Here is a 25,698-nt window from a genome sequence, read left to right as displayed (position 1 = left end):
GGGGCTGGACCCCCTTAGTCCCCGATAGTTATTCCACCACATTCTTTACCTTGAATCTGTCATCTGCAAACCGGAGTTAATAAACTGCGCACTGTAATAAGTCGATTCATGTATGTGCCTATACGCTATGTAACGCACAGCTAGAATACCATAAACCTCGGTGTGGGCACAGATCTCCTAAGTTTGGGCATTGATGTTCCCTTAAAAGCTTATTTCATGTGGGGCGGTGGTGGTGCATGCCTTTAATCCCAGCACTCGGGAGGCAGAGGCAGGCGGATCTCTGTGAGTTCGAGGCCAGCCTGGTCTCCAAAGCGAGTTCCAGGAAAGGCGCAAAGCTACACAGAGAAACTCTGTCTCGAAAAACAACAACAACAAAAACCAAAAAAAAAAAAAAAAAAAAAAAGCCTATTTCACACATCTATATGACTGGGCATGGGGATAAGAGAGTTGAGTGTGTGGAGAGGTAGATACCTGCTGGTTGAAAACAGGTAGGCGAGAAAACTTTAGCATGGATTCAGCGCAGAAGTCCTGTAGCCAGGGCCCTGTGCCACAAAAGCCAGTAATGGAAGACTCCCACACATGGGCAGGACCCACAGATGCCAGCTAGCACAAAATCGTCGGCTCCTGGACAGCCAGAAGGGGGCACCTCAGCACAGATTCTACTCCAGTAAACTCCGGGAGTGGCTTCGGCAGCATCCACGCTGTGACCTCATAAGCCTTCTGGAACAGGTGTTTCTGGCCTGCACACTCACGCAGCCCCAGGCCCACCCAGGCCACCACCGAAAGAGCCACGCCGGCAGTCCATGGGCGGAGCATGAGCCTCCAACTACAGGGCAGGGGGCGTGGCATCGCTCCGATGCCACACCCAGCCACTCTCATTGGCTGAGGCTGCCACGAGGGAGGAGCCAGCGCACACTCTGAGCGCACTCCGAAGCTCCGCCGTGGGTCCCGGGGTACAGGTGCGTGAGAAAACTAGTGCCAGGGCGGAGGAAGCCCGGTCCCCAGGCCATGGGGGGTCAGCTGAGGCTGCCGCCCGGGGAGCCCTGCCGAGAAGGTGAGTGTCAGGCCTGGTGGCGGGAGAGTGGGGATACCTATCACCATCAAAGTCTCTGGGAATCCACATGCGCGGTCTCAAGATACAACTAGATCCGAAGAAAATGTGCGGGTTCTTAACGCGGTCCCCTCGTCATTCGGGGTTCCCGCCTTTCAGTCGGCTGTCCCACCAGCCGGACAGTAAATACTGAGCTGTGCCCATCACACTCCAGGCTCTTGGGGTGAGCCCAAATGGGAAGCAGGACAGACCGGACACCTACTTGGTCTCCGGACGGGCCCTTGTCAGTTACGTAGTGCTCAATGTGTGGCGGGGAAATTCGGGATGCTAAGCGCAAACTCCCGGGTTTGGTCGGGGAGGAAGTTTCCTCTGACTCAGCCTCAATTCCAGAGTCCGTAGTCCACGCCACCTGCCGGGCAGAGGGCACGCCGGGGATCCCGCGGGCCTCCCATGCTGCGCCCTTCGCGGACTGCGCCTGGGTCTTCAGTACAGCCGGGCGGGTGCTAGGCGTGGCTGCTCTGCCTTCGGAATGAAACATCTCTCACCCGAGCTAGGAGGATGACTAGAGAGACTACTCAAACAGGGAACTGGGCGTGCCCTTTTGTAAATTCTTCCTGCGGACCGCGCTGGGATTTACAGCCCCCATCTTGCCCTGTAAAATCAATCCCTGGGCCCTTCCCCTCTCTGCCAGATGTTCACACATCCGCTGGGCTTCCGGCGGTCTCAACACAGAAGGTGAGCGTGAACTGGGATGAAAACAGGGGAAAGGAGTGAGGCAGCCTTGGGAAGTGTGCATTGCAAATGAAATTATCATTTTTTACAGTGTCAGGGCAAAGGCCATTTCTAAACTTCTTGCCAATGACTCAGAGATGGAGGGCAGAGAGCTGTCTAGTACAAACCGCCCCTTTCAGAAGTTCCGGGCAACATCCTTAGTATCCTTTCCTCTCGTCTTCTCCTGTGTATAGCTTAATTATAGGAGGACAGAGAGAGGAGGAAGTGGAGAAAGAGAGGGAGGAACTCATCAACACACAGCCAGTGAGAAAGGGAGGAGCATGTAAAAGAAGGCCGCAACAACTCACACACTCTCCCCAAAATGAGATTGGTGGTCCCTAAGGCAGCTGAATCTAGGGTTATTTCCTAGACAGCCATGTTGTAGTTAGTCCCCTTTCTGAATAACTCTGAAGCCACAAAGGCATTTCGGCACTAATGCACCCTGCCCTTGTTTGTTCAGGGATCTGTAAGTAGATTGCACCCACTCATTTGACCTCTGGATATTTTTCCAGCTTTACACATGCATTTAGTAGCAACAAGAGATACCGGAGCTCTGTTTCACCTTTATGATTAATTCTGAGGGAAGTTGCTGGGAAAGAAGGATGAGTTTAACCTGTGTTTTCAGGAGTATGAGAAGACTAGGCTTCAGCCTGAGTCCTCTGGCTCTTTCTTTATCTCTGAAGTGTCAAGAGATCTTATTGTTCACAGTCAAATAGGTGCAGGTGTAATAACACAGGAAACCCACAGGGCAGTGCCTGTTGGGGCTTAGATGGAGTCTGTTTCTCTCGCTGATTCATTTGAGGTGATAAACAAGGGTTCTGTGAGCCAAGCACTGGTCTAAGTCCTAGGAAAGGATTGTCATCAGTCTGGCCCTTGACTCTAGAACTCCCATGCAGTTTACTACCCTAGTGACAGGCAGTTCCCAAGAAGCAAATGACCCGATAATGTACCTACCGTGGTAGCAAAGTCCAAGAGCTAATGCGCTGAAGATGTGGGTGGGTTTGCAGACTGGGTGGCCCAGACCCTAGACCAAATGACGAGCCAATCATAGAGTCTGAAAATAAAGTAGTTCCATTAGATGCCCGCAAAGAAAAAGTTACAGTAGTGCTTTGATTTCAATTTTTAAATCATGACTGAATACTTCAAATTTATAACCCCAAATTACTTCAAACTAAAAAAACAAATTTAAATACATATAAAGAATTTTTTATCATTTGGTTTTCAGCGCTGTTTGTAGTGTTCTAACAGAGCTCTAATCAAGTTCAACAGCCAATAGAGTTTTATTAACAATGGACATGTGGCCCCATGAAAATAGAATACAAAAACTACAGCCATTCCCTGGGACATTCCAACTTCATAAGTATTTTGTGTCAGGGGCTATGAAGGTGATGTTATGATGGCCTAGAGGATAGAAACGCTTGACTACCCAAAGGGCATCAATACATTCTCATATCTGAGGAGCTCTTAGCTGACTTGGGGTTGGAAAAGCAAGCTTTTAGGCAGAGAGGAATCTGGGTTTTTCAAAGTTTTCTTTCGTGGAGTGAGCCACTTTTCCAGGCTACAGCTAGACAAGAGGAAAATGCCTGTGAGGTGTTTAGAGTTGATGCTTTCTGTCTTCCCGACCTGAATATCTTTGGTTTTAAGAAGAGGGGATCAGGAGCTAGAGCGAAGGCTCAGTGGTCAAGCCTACTGAGGGCTCTTTCGGAAGGCTTGATTTTGATTGCAGCATCTACAAGGCAGTTCACTCTCCTCTATAACTCCACTTCCAGGGGATCTAACCCCTTCTTCTTCCTTCTGAGGCTACCAGGCATGTATGGAGCGCACAGATCAACATGCAGGCAAAACACCCACATACTTGAGATAAAAATAATAATAATAATAACTTAAAGATTGTAAGAATAGGCAATTGAGGAATTGTGTCTCTTGGAGAACTGGCTGTATCTTCCTCTTCTGCTTCCATATTGATATCTATATAATCTTGAAAAGTCAAAACATTCATATAAAACATATCCATTCACTCATGCAAAACTAAATTCTGTAGTTTTATTTTCTATTTTACAGATACAGAAACTGAACTAGAAAATTATTTATTTATTTATTTATTTATTTATTTATTTATTTATTTATTTATTGGTTTTTCGACAGAGTTTCTCTGTAGCTTTGGAGCCTGTCCTGGACTAGCTCTGTCGACCAGGCTGGCCTCGAACTCATGGATATACACCTGCCTCTGCCTCCCGAGTGCTGGGATTACAGGCATGTGCCACCACCGCCCAGCTGAGATTTTTTTTAAAGATTTATTTATTATTATGTATGCAGTGTTCTGTATGCATGTCTGCCTGCACACCAAAAGAGGGCTCCAGATCTCTTTATAGATGGTTGTGAGCCACCATGTGGTTGCTGGGAATTGAACTCCAATTCAGAAAACAGGACCTTTGGAAGAGCAGCCAGTGCTCTTAACCTCTGAGCCATCTCTGCAGCCCTGAACTGGAGAATTTAGTATGGCTTCAGAGCCAGTATTAAGCCACCCCTGGTGTTATTTAGGCTGTATCTCACTTGACAGGGCACCTTCCTGTTTTACATCGCAGCCCTTGTTCCACTATGGCAAGACTGAGGCCTGGGGGCGTTGGGAGAGAACTAGTCATAGGGCCAAGGCCTTCACGCAGGAGATTACAGCCTAAGCATCCTTCATTCAAAATGCTTAGAATCAGAAGTATTTCCGATTTCAGACATTTTGGGATTGGAGAAATATTTACATATACATAATGAGATGTCTCATGGGAATGGGACCCAAGTCTAAAAATTAAGTTCACACACATTTCCTATAAAAATCATACATGTTTTCTGAGGGTAATTGTATACAATTATTTTTTGAATAATTTTTTAGATAAAACTGAGTTTCCTGATGTAGAATTTTCCACTAATGTCCTATGAGTGCTCAAAAGCCTCATGTTTTGTAGTGTTTGGGATTTTTGGATGATGGATGTCCAGTCTGTAGTGCCCAAAATCTCACCCTACAGAGAAGAGGAGGCTGTCACCAGGAGCCCAACCATGAGGCCAGGCTGACTTCCAACTTGTAGCCTCCAGGGCTGTAGGAAGTAACTGCTGTTTAGACATCAACACAGGCTCTACTTGGTTATTCCAGCTGGAACTAACAAGGTGCCCTACCCATCCCATGGTCCCGAGATGTGATGTGGTCTCAGAATTTCTACACATTACTCTGTCAAAAAAAAGTACAAGTGACAGGCATTTCTCAAAACCCATCATATGATCAGTTTTTATTAAGACAATTTGATTTTCTGTATAAAATATAACTGCTTATCAAATGCTCTGAAAGAAATTTCCTCCATATCTTAAAAAGAAAACTAAGACAAGGGTTTTTTGTTTTGTTTTGTTTTCCCTAAGTCCTTCAGATTTCCTAAGGGCCAAAATTAAGCACTACTTAAAAACAAAATAAAACTCGCCATTAAAAGTTGTTTAGAAAACAGTGGTGTCCATTATTGAGCCTGATCTTTAGCATAAACTATAAGTGATTGTTTTAAAATCCTTAACATGCATGCAAGGTTACTGGAATGTTCCTCAAGTTCCTTTCCTGCATTTTCATTACAAATTATTTATTTATTCAGTTATTCATTTTTAGTGTTTTTGAGACAGGGTCTCACTACATAGTTTTTGGTTGGCTTGGAACTCAAAGTGTGGACCAGATTGACCTTGAATTTAGAGATTCACCTGCCTCTGTCTTTGAGTCCTGAGGTTAAAGGCAGGCACCACCATGCTGGCTGCCTCTCGCCTCCCCCTTTCCCTGCCTGCACGAGGATTTAACCCTTAGCAACTGAGTGACCTTTCTTATTGATGGTGAAGTGTGAGAACAGCCCCTGCTCATTATGGAAACCGAAGGGTCAGCAGTCCTGTGACATGGCCCTCCCACAGGCCGCTTGAAGAAGACCTTGTTTCAAGATAGAGGTTTTAAACCAGTGACGTCTTCTCATCTGCTGCTTTGGTTTTTTTTTTTTTTTTCATTGCAATTGATTTTTGTTTGAAGTGCTTGGGGATTAAACCTAAGGTCTCCCCATGCCAGGCAAGCATGTGCCTTTGGTGGGCTACACCCTCCTCGCTCAATTCTGTTTTCTTAAATGAAATAATGGGCATCTTCCTCAGCTGCATGAGAGTTAACATATACATCTGTCTGCTGTGAAGTGACGTCCAGATGTGTGCTGTTCTTTCTCATTGTGTTCCAAGTTTGTTCTCATTCATGTCCAGCCTTTACTCTGTTCCGAATCAGTTTAAGGATTGATCCTTCCTGTCTGTCTCCTCCATTTATCCATGTTTGCTTGTTTCACTAAAGTCATCTGCTCGGCAAGAGCAGCAGCTTGTTCGCCAGCCCTGTTGACCTGCCTCACCATTCACAGGGGAACTGACTGCGTGTGAACAAATGATGGCTATGCACGGCATATTGAGCGGTACAGGTTCAACAGCTGTTTGTTGGAGCAAATCCATAACTGTATGGATCTGCAAAATGTTACAAAAACATAAGCTGTGAGAAGAAGTGTGATTGGTTGGGAGCATTAAGTAGGATAGTTTGCTGAGAGGGAATTGAAAGTTTCTTTGGATTGGGACTGCAGAGAGCTATCCCTGCAAACCTAGGAGGAGGCATTTCAGTGCCCAGAAGCTGCTGGCTGTGTGTGCCAGCCCTCTGGAATGGGCTAGATAGTAGCCACTATAAAAGCTGTAAAGTGAAAAGGAACTAGTCTAAAACAGCTAAAGAGGAGACAGCTGGACCTAGTAAGGTTCAACAGACAGAGGAAGCGGGCCCACGAGTCTGTGGACTGTAGGGCAGGTGCACTTATTCTTTGAAAGAGGAACGACAGGGTGGGACCGTCTTTTCCAGCGGCTCAGTTCACCAGAACTTGCCCTAACCGCCCTGAGACCACATCTCCTTGCATCTCCCTCCAGTCTGTCACTCCACCCAGCTACTATACACTCCCTTTACCCCTCCACACATACTCTGTCTCCGGTTTCTGCTTTTACATGTAGCAGAGTTTTCTACCCAATCTTGTTTTTAAAATACACATATGTGTGCACCTTTATTGCTTTTCTTGGCGTTTCAACATATTGCACAGTTCATTTTTCTCTCTTTCCCATTAGAATACAAGACAGTGAGAATGTCTTGTATTACATTCTCTGCTGTACCCCCAGCTTCTGAAAGATTCATGGCAGCTAAAAGACAATTAAAAAAATTGGATGAGTGAGTAAAGGTATTTCTTGTGCTTGGAATGGGTGGGAGGGAGAGCCATGCAATACAGGATCCGAGGTGAGCAAGTTCCACAGCGTATGAAGTTTTCAATTTTAGGGTTGGTAGGAATTGAGGCTTTGTTATAATTGGGATGGAACACTATGGTAGAGTCAGTGAGATCAAGCAAGGAAGGTTGCTTCTGGTTGGCAGTGGCTCAGGTCTGGAGAGTGAACTGTAGTGGACAGAAAGATTTCATTAGGATTTTCTACACCATCGAGATGGGGAGCTGGACTCTACATGCAGATGTGTCTGCAAGTCAACTGAGGGTGGACCAGACTGGCTTCCTGCTTCATTCAGGCTGCGTATCTGCCTGGGACTCAGGCCTTCTTTGTGTTTTCTTCATGAGTGGGACTCAGGCCAAAAGGCCAGCAGCAGCTCTGACAGTTACAGATGTGCAAGAGAGTAAACTCAGGCTAAGGATGTTGCTCCTTTGGTGGAGTACTTGCCAAATACACACACAGCCCTGGGCTTGGTCCCAGACACCACATAAACCAGGTGTGATGGTGCATGCCTGTAATCTCATCATTTGGAAGGTGGATATAGGAGAACCAGAAGTTGGTGGTCACTCTTGCTTACATAGCAAGTTCAAAGCCAACCTGGAATGTATGAGACCTCTGAGGGAAGAAGAGATAGTGAGGGGATGGTAAGGAAGCTGAGGCTTGAATCCATGTCACCTCTGCTGAGCTCTCAATATCAGTGGCAGAGATAATCAACGGAGAGAAGCAGTTTATAAAGAGGAATAACACATTGCGTCGCATCATATTGCAAGTTCCAGCCTGGGACTTTTTATCCCATTGCTCTGGAGCTGTAGTGAGGCAGCACACCACAGCGGGAGCCTATGGCAGGAGAAAACTGCCCACCTCATCATGGGAGGAGGGAAAAAAAAATGAGAGAAGAGTTTCATAATAGGCCACACCTCCAGTGACTCAAGAGCCCCCCCCTAGAGCCCACCTCTGGCAGTACTGCTGTCTCTCCATTGTACTGCCCTGGGGATGAGGCTTTTCATGGACATTTAACATCCAAACCACACCAGGGGAAGAACTCTATGCCAACAATGGGAAGGCTAAGGAGTGACTAATCAACACAGAAAACTAGATGGGCAGACAAGGCTATCTCAACCTGGGAATGCATGGCTGTGATTCTCAAGTTCAAATGTAGCTTTGCCCAACCATAGACTTTCTAGAAATCAGCTAGCTTGTCATAAACTGTACAATTAAATGTTCTCTAGAGACAGAGTTTTGAGAGATGAAAGCATTTCGCCTTTGTGTGAACATTTAGATCTTACTAGCTTTACTTACATATTTATAATTTTCTGAAAGAAAACGGTCGCCTTGGGTTACATGGCTGGGCCATTTGCAGTTACACATCTTTGGCACTGTAGCAAGGAAATCACCATATTAAGGAGAGAAATGTAAAAGAGAGTCCAGGATAGGTGTCACCTATACAGAGTAACATTTTATTTCTTAAATTATGTGGTTGATTCATTGACAAAGTTTGAGTATTATTTTTAACAAATGACACACATCTCCTAACTAATTTTTACTTAATTTTTTAAAAATAACATCAAAGAAACTGAGCAAGCTCTCTGGTGGTGTACATTTTAGAGTCACTTTCAAAGTGACTGGCAGGGTCTATTACAATTTTTCAGTGACTTTTATAGACTTTCAGTGTTGAGTAAAGTCTAGATTCAACTCCTTGAATAATGAATGACTGTGTGTCCTGGGATCTTAAGACGCCTACTCTGATTAGAGATAGCTTTGAATCCTCTAAAATCCTCCAGGCTCTCTACCCACACATGGTGCCCTGGGCACATCCACACCCACATCTTCTCTCTCCCTCCTTCAGTCACAGCCTCTGTGGGCTTTCCTCCCTGAATACACTCCCAAAGCATAAAATGACTAAAGTTCTGAGGTCAGTAACTGAGCAAGATTTTTATTATTTCTCCTGCCATAAACCCCCAGCCTTCTCATCTTCCACAGAGAACTTGGAAAATGCAACCAAACATGATTTGCGTTCCCTTGGCACCGCTGTCCCATAGGAAGTGTAGGAACTGGTTTTGCTCCGTCAGCTTAGAAGGCACATTGTTGTGCTGGAATGAGGTCCGCCCACCCTGACCTCATGGATGAAGCTCCGGAATGGTTATGTTAGCTTGTTAGCTGCAGATTGAAGGACAGGAATGTGTTCATTGGGAAGTTACGTTCAATGTTGTTTTCTCGGGAATGAACGCCATTAGAACTGTAACCAGCAAAAATGTTCCCTGCTCACTTCCCGTTTGCTTGCGGTTTGTTGTTTCTTTGGTTGACTATTTTGTTTTTTGTTTTATTTTGTTCGTTGTCCCTCCTATAATCCAGGCCGGCCCCAAAACTGTGAGCCGAACTCCCAAGTGCCCAAATTACACGAGTGTGCCACCACACCCAGCTCACACCCAATGCACAGCTCACGTCTTGGGTTGAGATGGGATGCCCACTGGGAGAATACTGAATCCCCGATACTTAGAACATTTGTAGTTGTTCTTTTAAAATACTTTTTTTTTTTTTTTTTTTGATATTTCAAGACAGGGTTTCTCTGTGTAGCTTTGCGCCTTTTCCTGGAACTCACTCTGTAGCCCAGGCTGTCCTCGAACTCACAGAGATCCACTTGCCTCTGCTAAAACATTCTACCAATGTAATTTCCTTGAAATATTTAAGAGTTTTGACTCAGAATGTGTTCAAGTGACAGACTGTTAGAAGTTTCTCATATTGTGTAAAATGTTTACATTTCATGTTTCAGGGCTTAGCCTAAAAATCCCAATGCACAGAATGGTCTGTTCCTGTGGGTTTGCATTCTTACTTCAATCTTACTCTTTTTAAAGCCTACTGATGTTTAATTCACTTTCCCACAAAATTCTGTTTCATTCAGGAGAAAGTGAATTAGTTAAACTGAAAAATGATTTTCTTTGGGCAAAGTGGCATGCAAAAATTAAAGTTTAATGCCTTTTCTGGAATGCACAGTTCATAACCCACAAATGGCTCAGCTAAATTTCCTATAATGGGTTAGTTTCTAGGCCAGTGGCATCGCCACAGCCTTCTCTATCCACACTTCGATGTCATAAGCCCTGCTTTCTGAGAAACAGTCTGATTATGAGAAAGAAGGGGGTGGATGGGGGTGGGCTGGGCTGTGGTAAACTGTGGAGCACAAGTCGGGTCTACAAAAGCACTCACCCTTCCAACAGGCTGATTCCTTTTTTTTTTTTTTTTTTTGAGCTGAGGATCAAACCCAGGGCCTTGCGCTTGCTAGGCAAGCACTCTACCACTGAGCTAAATCCCCAACCCCAGGCTGCTTCCTTACTGCAACCAAGATCCACATGATGCCACGCTGTTCAGTTGATCAGAGGATCCTGGATTTTCACGTGAAATCTCTCATCTTCGAACAATGACAACTAAGCAATGTTTAAATCATTTCAAGAATGTTTGCAAGCTATATTGAAAGTGTCTATAGGGCTGAGCTGTGGTGGCCCATGCCTTAAACTCCAGCACCAATCCCTGTACTTGGGAGGCAGAGGCAGGCAGATCTCTGACTTGAAGGCTAGCCTGGTCTACTGAGTGAGTTCCAGGACAGCCAGAACTAAACAGAGAAACCCTGCCTCAAAAGAAAAAAAAGGAGAAAGAAAGGAAGGAAGGAAGGGAGGAAGGAAGGAAGGAAGGAAGGAAGGAAGGAAGGAAGGAAGGAAGAAGGAAAGAAAGTGTATATAGGCCCATGTACCACCTCTTAGGGAGTTCCCTGCTTCCAGTAAAAATGTGTTTCCATCCACTCAAGCCTCTCTTTTGTGGAAAGGAATAAGTTGTAACTCAGCTCCCTTGCATTTTTAATATCTCTTCCTCCTCCTCTTTTTTACCAGGTCACGTGCTGTCTCTGGTCTGTTCGAACTCTTCCCAGGCTTCCTGTGAGATCACAAGCGTGTCACAGCTGCCGTCTTATCCTGCCCTCTACACAAACCTGAGTTCCACTATCACCAACTTCAGCATTTCTGCAAATATCGAAAACAAATACAGTCTCTATGGGGGCCTGGCACTGGCCATCAGCTCCAGTGTTTTTATTGGCTCAAGTTTCATACTCAAAAAGAAGGGTCTCTTGCAGCTGGCCAACAAGGGCATCACTAGAGCAGGTAAGAGACGCACTCAACAGGCAAAGTCTCCACTCGACGTGGAGCACATTCCTCTCTACCCAAAGAGCTTTTCCCTTTGCCCAGAACACTCTACCCCTGCCTTTCATCTAGCTGACTCATGGCTCAGGATTCTGTCGTAGTCCATCTTCCTAGAACAGCCTCCCTCAATTTCTGTCATTGAATCAGTTTCCTTCATTGCCTCATTTTAGTCATCAGGTTTACTTGTTTACTGGTAGCAGAGTCATAAACCATGTACTCAGCAGTGGTTAGCACCCACCAAATATTTGTGGAGTCAATGAATGAGTAGTGGTAGAATTATACTGCTGTTTATAGTGACATTCCAGATGCTAATGAGCCTGTTTGATTGCATTAGCCACGCTTTATATTCATTTCCATGAACTATAACAGCACACAAAACTTAAATATTTTTCCTGGGTCACTATGGAAAAAAAATGACTGTAAATTATGTAAACAAGTTTCTAAAGGAGCGGTGAGAGAGGAGCTTTGTTCCATCAGAAAATATACTATATTTGGGTCTCAATGAAAACAGTTTGGTACTGGAATTAAAACAAATGGTAAGGGATTGTTGAAAATGTCCAGGTAGAACAATGTGGAGGCCCACAAAGGTTCCTAGTGAGAGCTGAGTTTGCTTTACCCAGCAGAGCTGCATTAGAAGATTGCTTGACCACGTGCGGTTACTAGGTGATTAGAAGGGTCTGCATTTGACTGTGCTTGGGGAGGTCTTCGATCCATTCCTTCAAATTCCTATTTAAAAGCCCTTTAGAAGAGACAGTGAGGGCCGGTGGATAAGGATCCAGGCCCTCCTGAGACTGTCCTGCATTTCAATCTGTTTCTCTCTCCCCTCTATATTTCTATCTAAATATTTCTCATTTCTCCTTCCTTAAGAGTACCCTGGGGAAAATGTCAGAGTGAATTTCCCACAGAACATATTACATATAGAAGCTAATATGTAATTTTAAAAAGTCATATTTCAGACCAGTGAAGAAAAATGAATTATTCAACTAAAAATATTGAGACAAATTGGGAAAAAGTAGAGGGGGAAAATGTGAGAGTTCTACTTTTTACCATTCTGCAAAATACACTCCAGATTCTTTGAACTTGAAATAACTTTTAACCCCAAAGAAAGCCTTCTTAAGCATGAATCTATTCTGTGTAAAGGAAGACTATATTCTATGTAACTTAAGAGATTCTCTGAGTGGAGAAGAATAATAATTCTCTGAGTGGATAAAATAGGCCACACACAGACATCCTATTTGGAAATAACTTACTTGACACTAAACAATCAGATGATATGGAAGACTATTAAATATATGACACAGGGTTATAAAATTCCTAATATATAAAGAACAGTTGCAGACAAGAAAAAGATACATACCCTAATGTTTTAGTTAGGGTTTTATTGCTGTGAAGAGACACCATGACCACGGCAACTCTTAAAAAGAAAGCATTTAATTGGGGTGGCTTACAGTTTCAGAGGTTCGGTCCATTATCATCATGATGGCAACATGGTGGCGTGCAGGCAGATGTGGGGCTGGAGCTGAGAGTCCTACATCTTGCAGGCAACAGGAAGTCGACTGACTGTTACACTGAAGAAAACTTGAACAAAAGAGACCACAGAGCCCACCCCCACAGTGACACACTTCCTCCAAAAAGGTCACACCTTTTTCAACAACCCACATTTAACAGTGCCACTCCCTTTGGGGGCCATTCTCTTTCAAACCACCACACCTAACAAAATAGGCCAAGCACTCAAGTAACAAGCACAGATGAGAGGTGCAGACATCCAGTGTGATGGGATGATTCCTGTTTAGCCGTTAGTACATTTTATAAGGAGACAATACTAAAGAGGCATAAGAAACTGCTTTGCAAGATCACCTTTACTGTTTATATATATCCTCTTAGTTTAATTATAACAAAGTCATCCAGGCCAAAGTCAGGAAGTGTCACAATTGAGAAAATTCCATTCTCTATAGCTAACATGTTAGCAGTGACTCGGGGCAGTGGTGATGGTCATGGGGAGATGACTCTAGGCAGCTTCAGAAAAACCTTTTGTCTTTCAGTCTGGCAAGGTGAAGGAGCAGCAGAGCCCACCAGTTCTTCTTTAATTGACTCATCCAAAGCTTCAAAAGATCCTGTATCAAATATCTTCTTCCCACTAGGACCAGTGTTGTTCACAAGTTATGGTTTGGGTTTTAATTTTAACTATGGCTGAAATAAAGAATTCAGAATTTATAATGCCCATGCCTGTATTGCCCTACTGACATCATTAGTGACCCTGACGATAATAAAATTTTATACAAGTCAAAGGAACTTTCTCGGCAGTCAGGGTACCAGAAAGCTTGAAAAGACCTTGGGAGGGACCAAGTAAGTGTCCTCAGAGAGGACAGTTGCCAAGGTGACCAGAAGCCTAGCCTTTTCCAGCATGCTCGACACCTTTCCAGGAGTCAGCTCTTCTGCCCTTCTCTCCTGAGGAGAGGACCTGATTTTTGTTCTCTTGGTATTTTCCAGGGCAAGGTGGACATTCTTACCTCAAGGAATGGGTGTGGTGGGCAGGACTTCTATCAAGTAAGTATGAAACTCAGGAGTTTTCAGACTCAACTACTCTTCCCTCCTGTGGAGAATGGAACTATGTGTGGAAATGACTGTGGTGACGTGGCATATTGTCTACGTAACTATGTACAGGTTGTTTTCCCTCCTCTGACACATGCTCTGTGCTTTTCACACAATGCAGAGGAAGAAGTTAGTGTTTCAAATATATTTTATCACAAACGTCTCCTATTTCCCATGAGAACTGAGAAATACCTTCCCTTCTGTATCTTCTGATTTTTTAAATTATTTATTTATAAATTAAGTGTATGCCTGTTTTATTTATTTATATATTAAGTGTATGCCTGTTTTGCCTGCATTTCTCTGTGCACCATGTGCATGTAGTACATGAGGAGGCCGGAAGAGAGCATCAGATCCGGAGAACTGGAGTTACAGATAATTATGAACCCCTACGTGGGTGGCAGAATTGAACCTAGGTCCTCTGGTGGATCCTCTGGGAGAGCAGCCAGTGCTCTTAACCTCTGAGCCATCTCTCCAGCCCTTCTTCTAAGGTTTTTGTTTTGTTTTGGGGGGCAGGGGAGGGTCGAGACAGGGTTTCTCTGTGTAACAGTCTTGGCTGTCCTGGAACTCTCTTTGTAGACCAGGCTGGCTTTGAACTCACACAGATCCGCCTGCCTCTGCCTCTCAAGCCCTGGGATTAAAGGCGTGCACCACCACCACCTCTCAGCCTTCTTCTGAGTTCTTAACTCGACTTTGTGTCTATGCTGGCTGCACAATCTCTTGGAAATGGGTGCATCTTCCTTATCAGGACCAAACATGGATTCATTAAGGATTCTTTGGCTGTTGATACTGGGATAATGTGTATGGCTACATTTCCAATGTCATGTATACCAAGCAAAAAAGCTCGTGATAGTACAGATGAAAAGATACTTTAGAGGTGCTATCTGGCTGTCAGCATATGAAGTTCAGATTTGCCTGGAACAACATCTATAAAAATAGAAACTCTAAACAATATAAAGGCATCAGACGCAGTTGAATAGTCTGAAAAGGCTGCCTCGACCCTTTTAAGAAGAGCAGTCTCCTTATTGCTCTGTAAATTTAATGTACCAGGCTTTTTCTTTTGGGCCACCAACCAGCTCCCAAATCATGACACAGAGACTTATTATTGGTTTTGAATGCTCGGCCTAGCTTAGGCTCATTTCTGACTAGCTCTTTTAACTTAAATTAACCAGTTTCTCTTTATCTACCTTTTGCCTCAGGGCTTTTTGCTTTTCTTTACTCTATATGTCTTTCTTTCCTTCTTACTCTGTGGCTGTCTGAGTGTCTAGGTGGCTGGCCCCTGGCAACTCCTCTTTCTCCTCTTTCTCCTCTTCTGAGCCTCTTTTTTTCCCTCCAGCCTAGATTTCTCCGTCCATTCATTCTCTCTGCCTGCCAGCCCCACCTCTCCCTCTCTGCCTAGCTATGGGCCACTCAGCTCTTTATTAGACCAATCAGGTGCCTTAGGCAGGCAAGGTGAAACCGATGCAACACATCTTTACATAATGAAATACACATCCTTACATGGTTAAATGCAGAATAAACAAATGTAACGTATCTTTACATAGTTAAAGTAATATTCCACAGCATAAACAAACGTAACATATCTCTACATAGTTAAAAGCAATATTCTGCAGCATAAACAAATGCAACACACATTTACACAGTTAAAGTAATTTCCACAACAATTCAGATCTTTTTTTTTATGTGTTCTAACGCTGGGTACTCCTACAGTTTGAGTGTGGTAGCGAAATAGACAAAGAAATAGAGTATACGTTGCTGTTCCCTTTCTTCCCTATGTGTTTACTTGACACAGTTGGACAGCGTGGAATACTACACTTCCTGGAGAAGTATCCCACTGCAGTCTCTGAGAATAGACTGGCTTTCACACAAAAGCCAGCTCTTGGGGCAATTTCCCTCACTCTGGAAGTCATTTGCTCACACTACCCAGTGCAGATCTCAAGTTTCTCAGATAACATTACATTCAGACATCCGTCCTTAGCACTTTCAACAGCTACTTGGATCTTCTTGAGCTCCTGAGATGACATCACTTGCTTGTAGGTCCTCTCCAATTCCGAGAGTCCTGCCGTGGGCCTGGGGTGGGGATAACTGGCTATCTGCCACCCAGACGCCTGATCCCTATAAGCCCTTCTCATTGTATGAGATGCCTGATGTTACTGCCGTGGCTAAATTGCAAATTCAGTCATTCTCAACTTACTCCAAAGCTGCTGGATTCCAAATATGTTTTCAACAGACAAGTAGCTCAAGTCTTAGTTGAAAATCATGTACTAAGTACCTTCATTTCCTCAGCGTTGTCAGTTGCTGTGTCCAGGCAACTACAGTAGCTCCGTATCTCCTGACAGCATTCCTTCCCACAGGCTCCAAGAAGTTCAGTCATTGCCTTCAGGTAGGTCTCAGTGTCATTGAGATAGAAGTCTGCTGCTATCATAAGTCATTTGCTTAGCTTCCCTGATGAAGACGTTATCCCATCTACTCATATTTCTGCTTGCTTTCCAGTGGGAGCTGGAGAGGCCGCGAATTTTGCGGCCTATGCATTTGCACCTGCTACCTTGATCACCCCCCTGGGGGCTCTGAGTGTTCTCATAAGGTAGGTGAACAACAGAGAGCTTGGCTCCTGTGGCTAGTTCACTGTCATCAGCACACTTGAACCATGAGAAGTATTCTGCTAAGAAATCACTTTACATGCATGTGCACAAACACACACAAAACCAACAACAACAAAAAAAATGCAACCTGAGCTCTCAAAGCTCAGACAGTCTTAAGTAATGTCTGGGATGCCTGAGAGCTTAGAGACAAGTCATTTATAATATAATAAAAGATTATTTAATGGGCTAAGAATTGCTAAGATGCAAACGGCCTTGAGTTTGATCCCCAGAAAAGAAAAAAAACTAATCTTGCCTCTTGAAAAAAAATAATAATAATTTGAGAAAGCTACAAAAAAAAAAAAGAGAAAGAGAAACAGGATCAACATTGCCATGCTTTTAGTAAGAAACAAGAAAAAGAAAAAGAAAAAGAAAAGAAAGAAAGGAAAACCTGACAGGAGAGCTTGACTCTCTACTGACAAGGTAATTGCAAATTCTATTTGTGATGATTTAGTGAAGCCTAGCCAAAGGGTTTTTGGTGTGTTTTATACTGCTCACCTGAGTAAACTGTGAAACTCCTTTGAATTTTTCTTGTTGCCATAGTTAAATGACATAGATTAATGACAACGGTTATCAGAAGGCTTTAAAGGCATACATCATGTTTAAGCTAAATTTCAACTCTTGCTACAATCCTATCATTGCCTGCTGGGTACCTGTGTTAGGTACCCTATGGTAGGATTTCCTGCTTTATAGGATGTGGATGCCCTAGTTTGATCTGTTGCTGTCATAAAAGCATTACCAAAATCAGCTGGGGGAGGAGAGGACTTCAGTTGATATCTAGTCTCCCACTGAGGGAGGTCAGGGATGGAGTCAGGGCAGGAGCCGAAAGTAGAAACACTGCAGAGACACTACTTACTGACTTGCTCCCCACAACTCGCTCAGCTTGTTTTCTTCTACAACTCAGGAACACCTGTCCAAGGTTACAACACTCCTAGCGGGCTGGGCCCTCCACATCAATCATTAATCAAGAAAAGCCTACAGATCAGTCTGATGGAGGCAACTCCGCAACTGAGGCTCCCTCTCCTCAGACAACTCTAGTTTGTGACAAGTTAACAAAACCAACCAGCACAATGGGTCTGACTTTTCTGAGTTGGGCTGTAATAGCATTCAGGTGAATGTGGTCCATGAGCTGTGAACTCTTTGTGTGCCTTGGCTACCATTTTGTTGTCTTTGTCTTTTTGGAGTCTGTAAATTATCAGTATCTAGTAGAAATAGTCTGACGAGGCCTGTCTACTTCTTCTTTCAGCCTTTATAGAATTGAGAGATTTAAATGAGTTAATGTGTATAAAGCTTGTCTGAAGACTTAAGACAAGTTTTCACTGGGGCTGCAGTCCCCCAAGTGACCACGAGAGGGCAACTCTGAGAAAGCGCCTCGTAAATGTCTTGAGGTCAAAGGGCACCATTTATTGAAAATGGTAAGAAAGAAGGCTGGTGAGCAGAAGCCTCAGAGAGCCTCCTGGTGTAGCAGCAGGATGTCCTACTCTGGTATCTATGGCAGTGCCAACCTTGAGCATTTTGAAAGCAAGCCATGACAAGCAAAGCATTGGGAGCTTTAGATGGGCGGAAATATCCAGGCAGGGATGGACAGAAGAAAATGTTTTACTGTTTGAAAATCTGGATGGTTGTACAGGTATGTGTTAGTTATGTACCAACTCTGAACAGAGTGCCTGCTAGCTAGGTATACATCTTTCTATCTTCTGTGTGTGTAGAAGAGTTTGCATGCATGCGTGCGTGCATGTGTGTGCACGTGTGCGTGTGTAAAATGAAGGCCAAAGGACAGCCTCAGGTGTCATTTCTCAGGCACTGTACACCTTTTATGTTGAGACAAGGTCTCTCACTGACCTGGAGCTTGACAAATAGGTTAACTGGACAGCAAGCCCCCAATCCGTTAATCTCTATCTCCTCAGCTCTGGGGTTTGAAAACTATGTACAACCACACTGGGTTTTTCACAAGAATCTTGGTCATAAAACTCAGATGTTCATTCTCATGCAGCATGCACTTTACTGAATGACCCATCTCCCCAGCCTAGGATGTAAGTCTTTGAAACATCGTGGTCGCTTATATTCTAAATGTACAGGTTGGCCGTCCCTGATTCAAAACTCAAAGCCAAGGTGATCCTCTATGGGAAACATTCTGAACCTGCATAGGATGCCATAAGTAAAAAAATTCCTTACCTGTAATTCCTAACATGTAACAGACTGCAGTCAAAACGTGAGCATACCAAACATATTGAGTAAAATTTCCTTGAGCCTGTCAAGTCTACACGACGCACAGATGAGTCTTCTATTTAAGCCCAGGTTCTCTCCCTAAGAGCTCTCATACATGCAAATAAGCCACAGCCAAAACACCTACCGTGGAAACATTTCAGAAGCTAAGCGTTTCAGATAAGGAATGCTCACTTTTGCCAGTGAGCTATAAAATACTTTTCTTTGCAGTTACTTTACAGGAGTTGACTTGAAAGCTAATTCAGCTCTAAGAGGCAATGGGGAAACAACAGGAGCATAACGTCTACAATATCTCCCGAACTATACAAGTAGTAAACTATGGCTGCTTAACCATCATTGCTGAAGTATGCATTTAAGGCTTTCCAGTGTCACACAGCACATTCTAGTTGGCTCTGTGCGTGCCACAGTGTGACCTCTCAACTGTGGTGGAATCAAAGGGTAACTGAATGGTGTTGATTTGATGTTTTTTCCTCTCTCAACAGCGCAATATTGTCCTCCTATTTTTTAAACGAGCACTTGAACATTCACGGGAAAATAGGCTGCATTTTAAGTATATTGGGGTCAACTGTGATGGTTATCCATGCCCCCCAAGAGGAAGAAGTCACTACTTTGCGTGACATGGAAATGAAATTGAGAGATCCAGGTCAGTGGTTCAGCCTTCAAAACAAACAAAACCAAACAAAACTAAAAAAAGGAAGACATACACCCACTGATGTCACTGCCTCTTTTTCTCATCAAGTGATGAGTTTTGGCTTGGTATGGTTTGGTTTGGTTTGTTGAGATAGGACCTCGCTATAGAGCCCAGGATGGCCTTGAACTTACAGTCCTCTTTGTCAACCTCCTGAGTACTGACATTACCCATGCTCTACCATGCCCATCAACAAAGGAAGTTGGTGTTGACACTGAAGGTGTCCTACAAGGTTGCTGTGGGCTGTAAGCCACGGTGAGAGTTGTTCATTATGACTTCTTCTAAGAAGTTAACAGTTTGTTTTTGTGGCTGTGTGTCCTTGCCACACAGCAACAGAAAGAGATGAGGCAAATGGAGACAAAAGATTTCTGATGAACCCAAATCCCTGCCCCTCTTCCTTAAATAAAAATATAAAATGCTACACCTGGCCAGCCTTGTAGTGATATTGTGGAGATTCAAATGATATGTTTGTGAGTTGCTCTATGAATCACTAAGGAGCTGAGTGGTATTTATTCAACTCTTCACGTGTTCTAAATTCCGGCTCTTTGAAATTGATGACTAATGGTACCTTGGGAAGGTTTGGTCCTATCAGCATCCCCTGAAGCCTAATTCTTTCTCCTCCTAACAGGCTTCATTTCTTTTGCTGTGATCGTCTCTGTGATCTCCTTGGTGCTGATTGTGATCGTGGCGCCCAAGAAAGGACAGACTAATATACTGGTCTACATCGCAATCTGTTCTTTGATAGGAGCGTTTTCGGTTTCTTCTGCCAAGGGCTTGGGCATTGCCATCAAGGAACTGCTAGAGTGGAAGCCTGTTTACAAGGATCCCCTGGTCTTCATCCTGTTGGCTGTGCTTATACTTTCCATAATGACACAGGTTAACTATCTCAACAAAGCCCTGGACACTTTCAACACCTCTCTGGTGACTCCCATTTATTACGTGTTCTTCACATCCATGGTGGTGACATGCTCTGCCATCTTGTTCCAGGAGTGGTATGGCATGAAAGCCAGAGATATCATTGGTACCCTGAGTGGGTTCTTCACCATCATCAATGGCATCTTCCTCCTACATGCCTTTAAAAACACTGACATCACCTGGAGTGAGCTCACATCCACTGCTAAGAAGGAGGGCCTTTCTCCAAACGGCAGTCAGAACAGTTATGTTTTATTAGAGAATGTAGATTGTGCAGCCGCGGTGTATGATGATGATGTCACCCTGTTTAGCAGGACTGATGACCAAAGTCTCCATAAACTTTGAACTTCAACCAAGACTCCTGGAGACAAACAACACTTGCTCTTGGAAGGTCTGTTTGTATGTTAGCATATTTAACACTGTACAAACACTCTGGGTGGGAGGCCAAGACAAAAGCCTTTGTTCTGACCGCCAAATTGGAAAATCAAGTTTGATCTTCTTTTAGAAGATTCGCGTATTTCTATTATGTATTTTACACCATTGAAACAGACCCTGAGCACAAAAGAAGTCAAAGGCTTATATTTGTCTCTGGATAATTCTTCTAGTTTGGCACTGCTGGGTGGCGCTTCACTTCCCTGCTGCCTAGTCATGGACTCAATGTGATTGGCAGATCAAGTTAACTGGGTTCTGACTAAGTGGTCTCTGATGAGTCATAATCTCAAGCTATTAAAACTAAGAAATGGGAAGACTGGTGCTTTGTCCTCTCACCTGCAAACACCTTTAAAAACTAGACAGCAGATGGGCAAAATATGAAAGAACATAGTGGCCTAAAATGTACATGACACATACATTTTTTTCTTTTCCCCAAACACACACAAATGACTGTGTCAGAGATTCTATTAACACAGACCTGGCTGAAATAAGAAAAAAAAAATGTGTTTTCTGGAAGACCCAAGTGAATGTAGCTCTACAATGACTTACAATAGTCAATTTGTTCCTTTTTCTTTCTTCCTTCCTTTTTTTTTTTTCTTTTTTTTTTTTTTTTTTTTTTTTTTGGTGTTTGGAGTTTGGATGTTTTCTTTGGGTTTGTTTATTTTTCAGACAAGCTCTTGCTATATGACGCAGGCTGGTCCCGAACTCATCACAACTCTCCTGCTTCCACACCCAGAGTGCTGGGTTACAGGTGTGCACTACTGCACCAACTTCTTTCCGAAAATTATTATTCCATAGGTTTCTTCTCATTGACATAGAGGTCTCTGTAAAGCAACTCCACAAGGTGACATTTTAAAATGTGCTTCAATTTTTCTCAAATGTCTTATCTCTAAAAGGTAGGTCTTCTAAAACTGAAAACAGCTAACAGATTCTTTATGATGTCCTAATGTTCTTTTAAAACTTCCCACTTTCGTCTTTATTAAGAAAATTATGAACAGTTTCTAAATTTTCAAAATGGGCACAGCCTATTGTTGATTTGAGTTATGGATGCATTTTCTTGCCAATTGAATTCATCTTGGCCATGCTTTCCAATTCAGCTCATTAATAAGTAAGTGTGTAGGGAGAAAGAAATTCCTATAAACCAAGTGTTAAGACCCCAGACATACTACAGGAAGTGTCTTTTGCTCATTAAAATTTTGCATTTGATTTCTCTGACTCATTCTAGAGTCCTGCTCTTAGAGTCTTCAGTGGGGGTTACTGTTGAGGGCAGTTAACTGCACTGTATGTTTGTGGAAGCTGATAAGCCATGGGCATTCCATGAGTTGATACCTCAAGTCAAATACATGTTTACTATCCGTCACTGACTCACTTTGTGTATCAGATATATAAGCTGTGAATACAAGTTTGTAGAAAATTATCCTCTGAAATGATAGTGTGTTTGAAACTTGTACAAATTCTTTTACTGGTTTTCTTTTTTAGCTTTAAGATCTCTGCTGGGTCCTCCAAGGTATCTTCTTGATGAGGATATCGATCATCTCTCTTGACATCTTGCCTCAGGTTGTGGCAGTTCTCCATTCTACTGATTTTAACTTTAAGATGTTTATTAAATGTTGCTTGTTACTTGACACCTTAGCTGTCAAGTTTTGCCCTTAGTACATTGTACACAGGTCAAAGGTTCCTGGAACACAAGAATTGGTGTGTCCTGGGTTGGAAAATGAGCTGGTGGTGACATATATGCCCAGGAGGAAGATTGAGAGATTTAATGAGTTGTCATATGTAGAGAAACAATGAAATATTGGCAAAATGCTCTGGAAATTAAAATGTGACTATAAATCTAACATCAAAACTGAACCTTTCTCAAGTAAGATTCTGCATAAGGAAGAGTAAGCTGTGCCCCTAAATTCACTCTGGGTCATTTGAACTGCTTGTCCCAACTCTGCATTTGAGTGTACACACCTTGTCATCACATAGGCAGGATTTCTTTGGTGAATATCAATACATATGTAAAGAAAACAGCTTTATTTTTTGATTGATAATTTCCCTGTTATGTCAATGATTCTATTTCTAGTCCTGAATAAAAGATATCCATAAAATTCTTTAGATGTAGCTACATTGGATTAAATTAACACTTATTTCTAAAAAAGGAAAATACTAATTCACATACATGAAAGCTTTCTATATCATGCCCAGTAAATAACAGGCACCTCGCTAAAGTTAATTCTCATTGACTCAACATTCTAATCCTCACATTCTTCTTACTAGAAAGAGGAGGACCACTGAGCACAAGATTTCATGAATCTCTCATCTTTCCTCAGTTTTGGTCATATTATTCATTTTAAACAGTTCAAGGGAAGGCAAACTCATCATTGTCCACTCTCTTATATTATGATATAAAACCATTCCTACAAAAATATTTTTCTTGGAGTGGGGAATGTAGCTCAGCAGCACAATGCTCCATCAGCATGCACACAAGGCCTTGGGTTTGGTCCTCAGTATGAGGGGTAGGGGAATGATAAAACCAGTGAGGCCAAACCAAATGTCACTTTCACCTTCCAAAGCTTTGTGGGGGAGGGGGAGGCGTCATATGAATATGTTGAATGTTCTTGAGTATTTTTGATAAACTGTGTTTGTGAAAGTTTATATTTTTCAAATGCTTATACTATTCATTTTAGATAGTTTATAAATTTGTAATGTTTCTGTATATTTCCAATAAAATGATGTGGTTGTACTGTGCTTTTTGGTGCTGAGTTACAGACATTAAGAGTTATTCCCATTTTGTTTTGGACTTCAAAGAAAGTTCTGAAGTTTAGGGCCAGCCCTGCACAGGAGCTCACATTATCTTTTCTTTACCATGGACATCTGGTGGGGGCAAACTCTACCACACCATCTGCCAGAGCAGACTTGGCACCTGGATGAAAGAAACTTTCTTATCCTTCAACAATTTTATTAAACAAAATAGCAATTCAAAGCACTTAATATAATGAAATCTCCTCCAGCTCAATAACTTAAAATAGAAAAAGGAGCTGGGCATGGTGACTCATGCCTTTAATCCCAGCACATGGAAGGCAGAGGTAGGTGGATTTCTGTGAGTTCGAGGCCAACCTGGTCTAATGAGTGAGTTCCAGGACAGCTAAGTCTCAAACCCAGTCTCAAAAAACAAAGAGACAGACATGCAGGCAGGCAGGCAGACAGACAGACAAAGAAGGGGCAACAGCTGCCCATCAGTATCTGTGTTAGCTCCAGATCGCAGCTCAAGTCCCTTATACAAAATGGCACAGTACTTACCCACACATGCCCTCTTGTGTACCTTGACGTCTCCAGACAGCTGACACCTAAGACAATGTAACTGTAATGGACTCCAACTCGGGCTGAGAACAGCTCCCTCAATTGTTTCTAACTCAAAGGAATTGTCTGAGGTACAAAACAAAACCTCTGTCTCATTTTCACAATCCTATTCAAGCTGGAGTAGTACCTACTTTTCAGGTCTGTGCAACATTTATTGGCCTCCTAAAATTCATTTAACCCTTTTTAAAGATACCTTAAAATTTGTGAGCCTGAATGTAGCTATTATGAGACCATTAGTTCTGCTCCTTGTGAGCTGCCTGTTTTTTCTTTATGGTTCTCAGTTGTTCTTTTGCAGAGCTGCCAGCTTAAGTCGTGCTGGGATCAAGAAAAATGGGCCTTGGTGGTTCATGTTCCTGGAGTTGTGTCCATGCCAGTGGATGCCCACATGCTCCAGAAGAGAATTTGACATCACTGCTGCCATTGTTGCTGTTATAACAGTGACAACCACTGCTACTACTGTTTCTGGGATTGCCATTTCATAACTGGTTACTACAGCTAGCACAGTGGAGACCCTGGCAGCAAAAGTAGCTACCACAGTTAGTTGATCTTTCATTCTATTGGGCATGACAAATTTAAATCAATAGTTATATACATTTCAATTGGCTTTGATAGTTATAAATTTACAAACTCAAGTTCCATTTGCTTTTGGGATACCATCTTACAAGGACTCCAATTTGCAGTAAGGCTCATTAAGGAAGGGAATGGCTCAGTTGCCTTTGGCCTACTGGCTATGGGTGGGTTAGGACTTCTGTTGGTCTTTTCTGTGTCAAACACACAGATTGCAAGCCCAGAGCCACTTAGAGATCTTTGGCAACAGTTAACTCTGCAGCTCTCACAGGAATGAGCCTGTATGATAATGAGTATTCAGAGATGGGTAATGCCTGGGGGGTGCTCACCAACCTAAGACAGAGTGCCTGTGTGGCCTGAGCAGGCGTCTCCATGACAGGTAAGGTGACCTGCTGACATCCCACACAACCTAAGTCAGAAGCTCATTTTTTAGTAAAAGGGGGCACCTGTAGGGCCCTGGCCCCTGTTTTGAGTAACTGTTGCCTTGCTTGCTGACCTTGACCTTGATATCCTCCCTATGCTAATTCCCTGGTGGGTTCCACCCTCCTGAATGCTTAACGGAAGTTCCTTCTCTGTGTATCCAGCATATTGGGCATTAACAGCTTAGATGCAAGATTGTAAACATCGGTAGTGAACTTCTGCCCTCCAGGGTTCTCCCATTGTACTGAAAGTCTGTATTTAAGACCTCTCCCTCCTTCAATAAATGGCATTCGGCATAAAGAAAGAAAGAAAGAAAGAAAGAAGGAAAGGAAGGAAGGAAGGAAGGAAGGAAGAAAGAAAGAAAAGAAGGAAGGAAGGAAGGAAGGAAGGAAGGAAGGAAGGAAGAAATTGAAGACAGTGATGTTCTAAAACAGGAAGTGGTGATGATGTCATGGGCCTATGAGGATGATGGACTAAAGTCTATCAAATTGTGCAAAAAGGAAAATTGTATACTATGTGAATTATCTGTCAATACAGATCTTATTTTTTAAAAAAAACCCTCTCTCTTACTGTGTTCCATACCCT

At 43.1% G+C, this 25,698-nt stretch overlaps 1 protein-coding gene across 1 annotated transcript; it reads left to right on the top strand.

Moving 5' to 3' along the window:
- The first annotated feature begins 999 nt into the window (after positions 1–999).
- Positions 1,000–20,787, top strand: Nipal1 (NIPA like domain containing 1). The gene is made up of 6 exons (XM_036201627.1): positions 1,000–1,054; positions 10,990–11,256; positions 13,786–13,842; positions 16,378–16,468; positions 19,232–19,392; positions 20,066–20,787. The coding sequence occupies exons 1-6, from the start codon at positions 1,009–1,011 to the stop codon at positions 20,692–20,694; spliced, it is 1,251 nt and encodes a 416-aa protein (XP_036057520.1). The 5' UTR covers positions 1,000–1,008; the 3' UTR covers positions 20,695–20,787.
- The last annotated feature ends 4,911 nt before the right edge of the window (positions 20,788–25,698 follow it).

This window comes from Onychomys torridus, chromosome 10, assembly GCF_903995425.1.
Source record: "Onychomys torridus chromosome 10, mOncTor1.1, whole genome shotgun sequence".
Classification (NCBI taxonomy): domain Eukaryota; kingdom Metazoa; phylum Chordata; class Mammalia; order Rodentia; family Cricetidae; genus Onychomys; species Onychomys torridus.
This window is presented reverse-complemented; position numbering and strand designations above follow the sequence as displayed.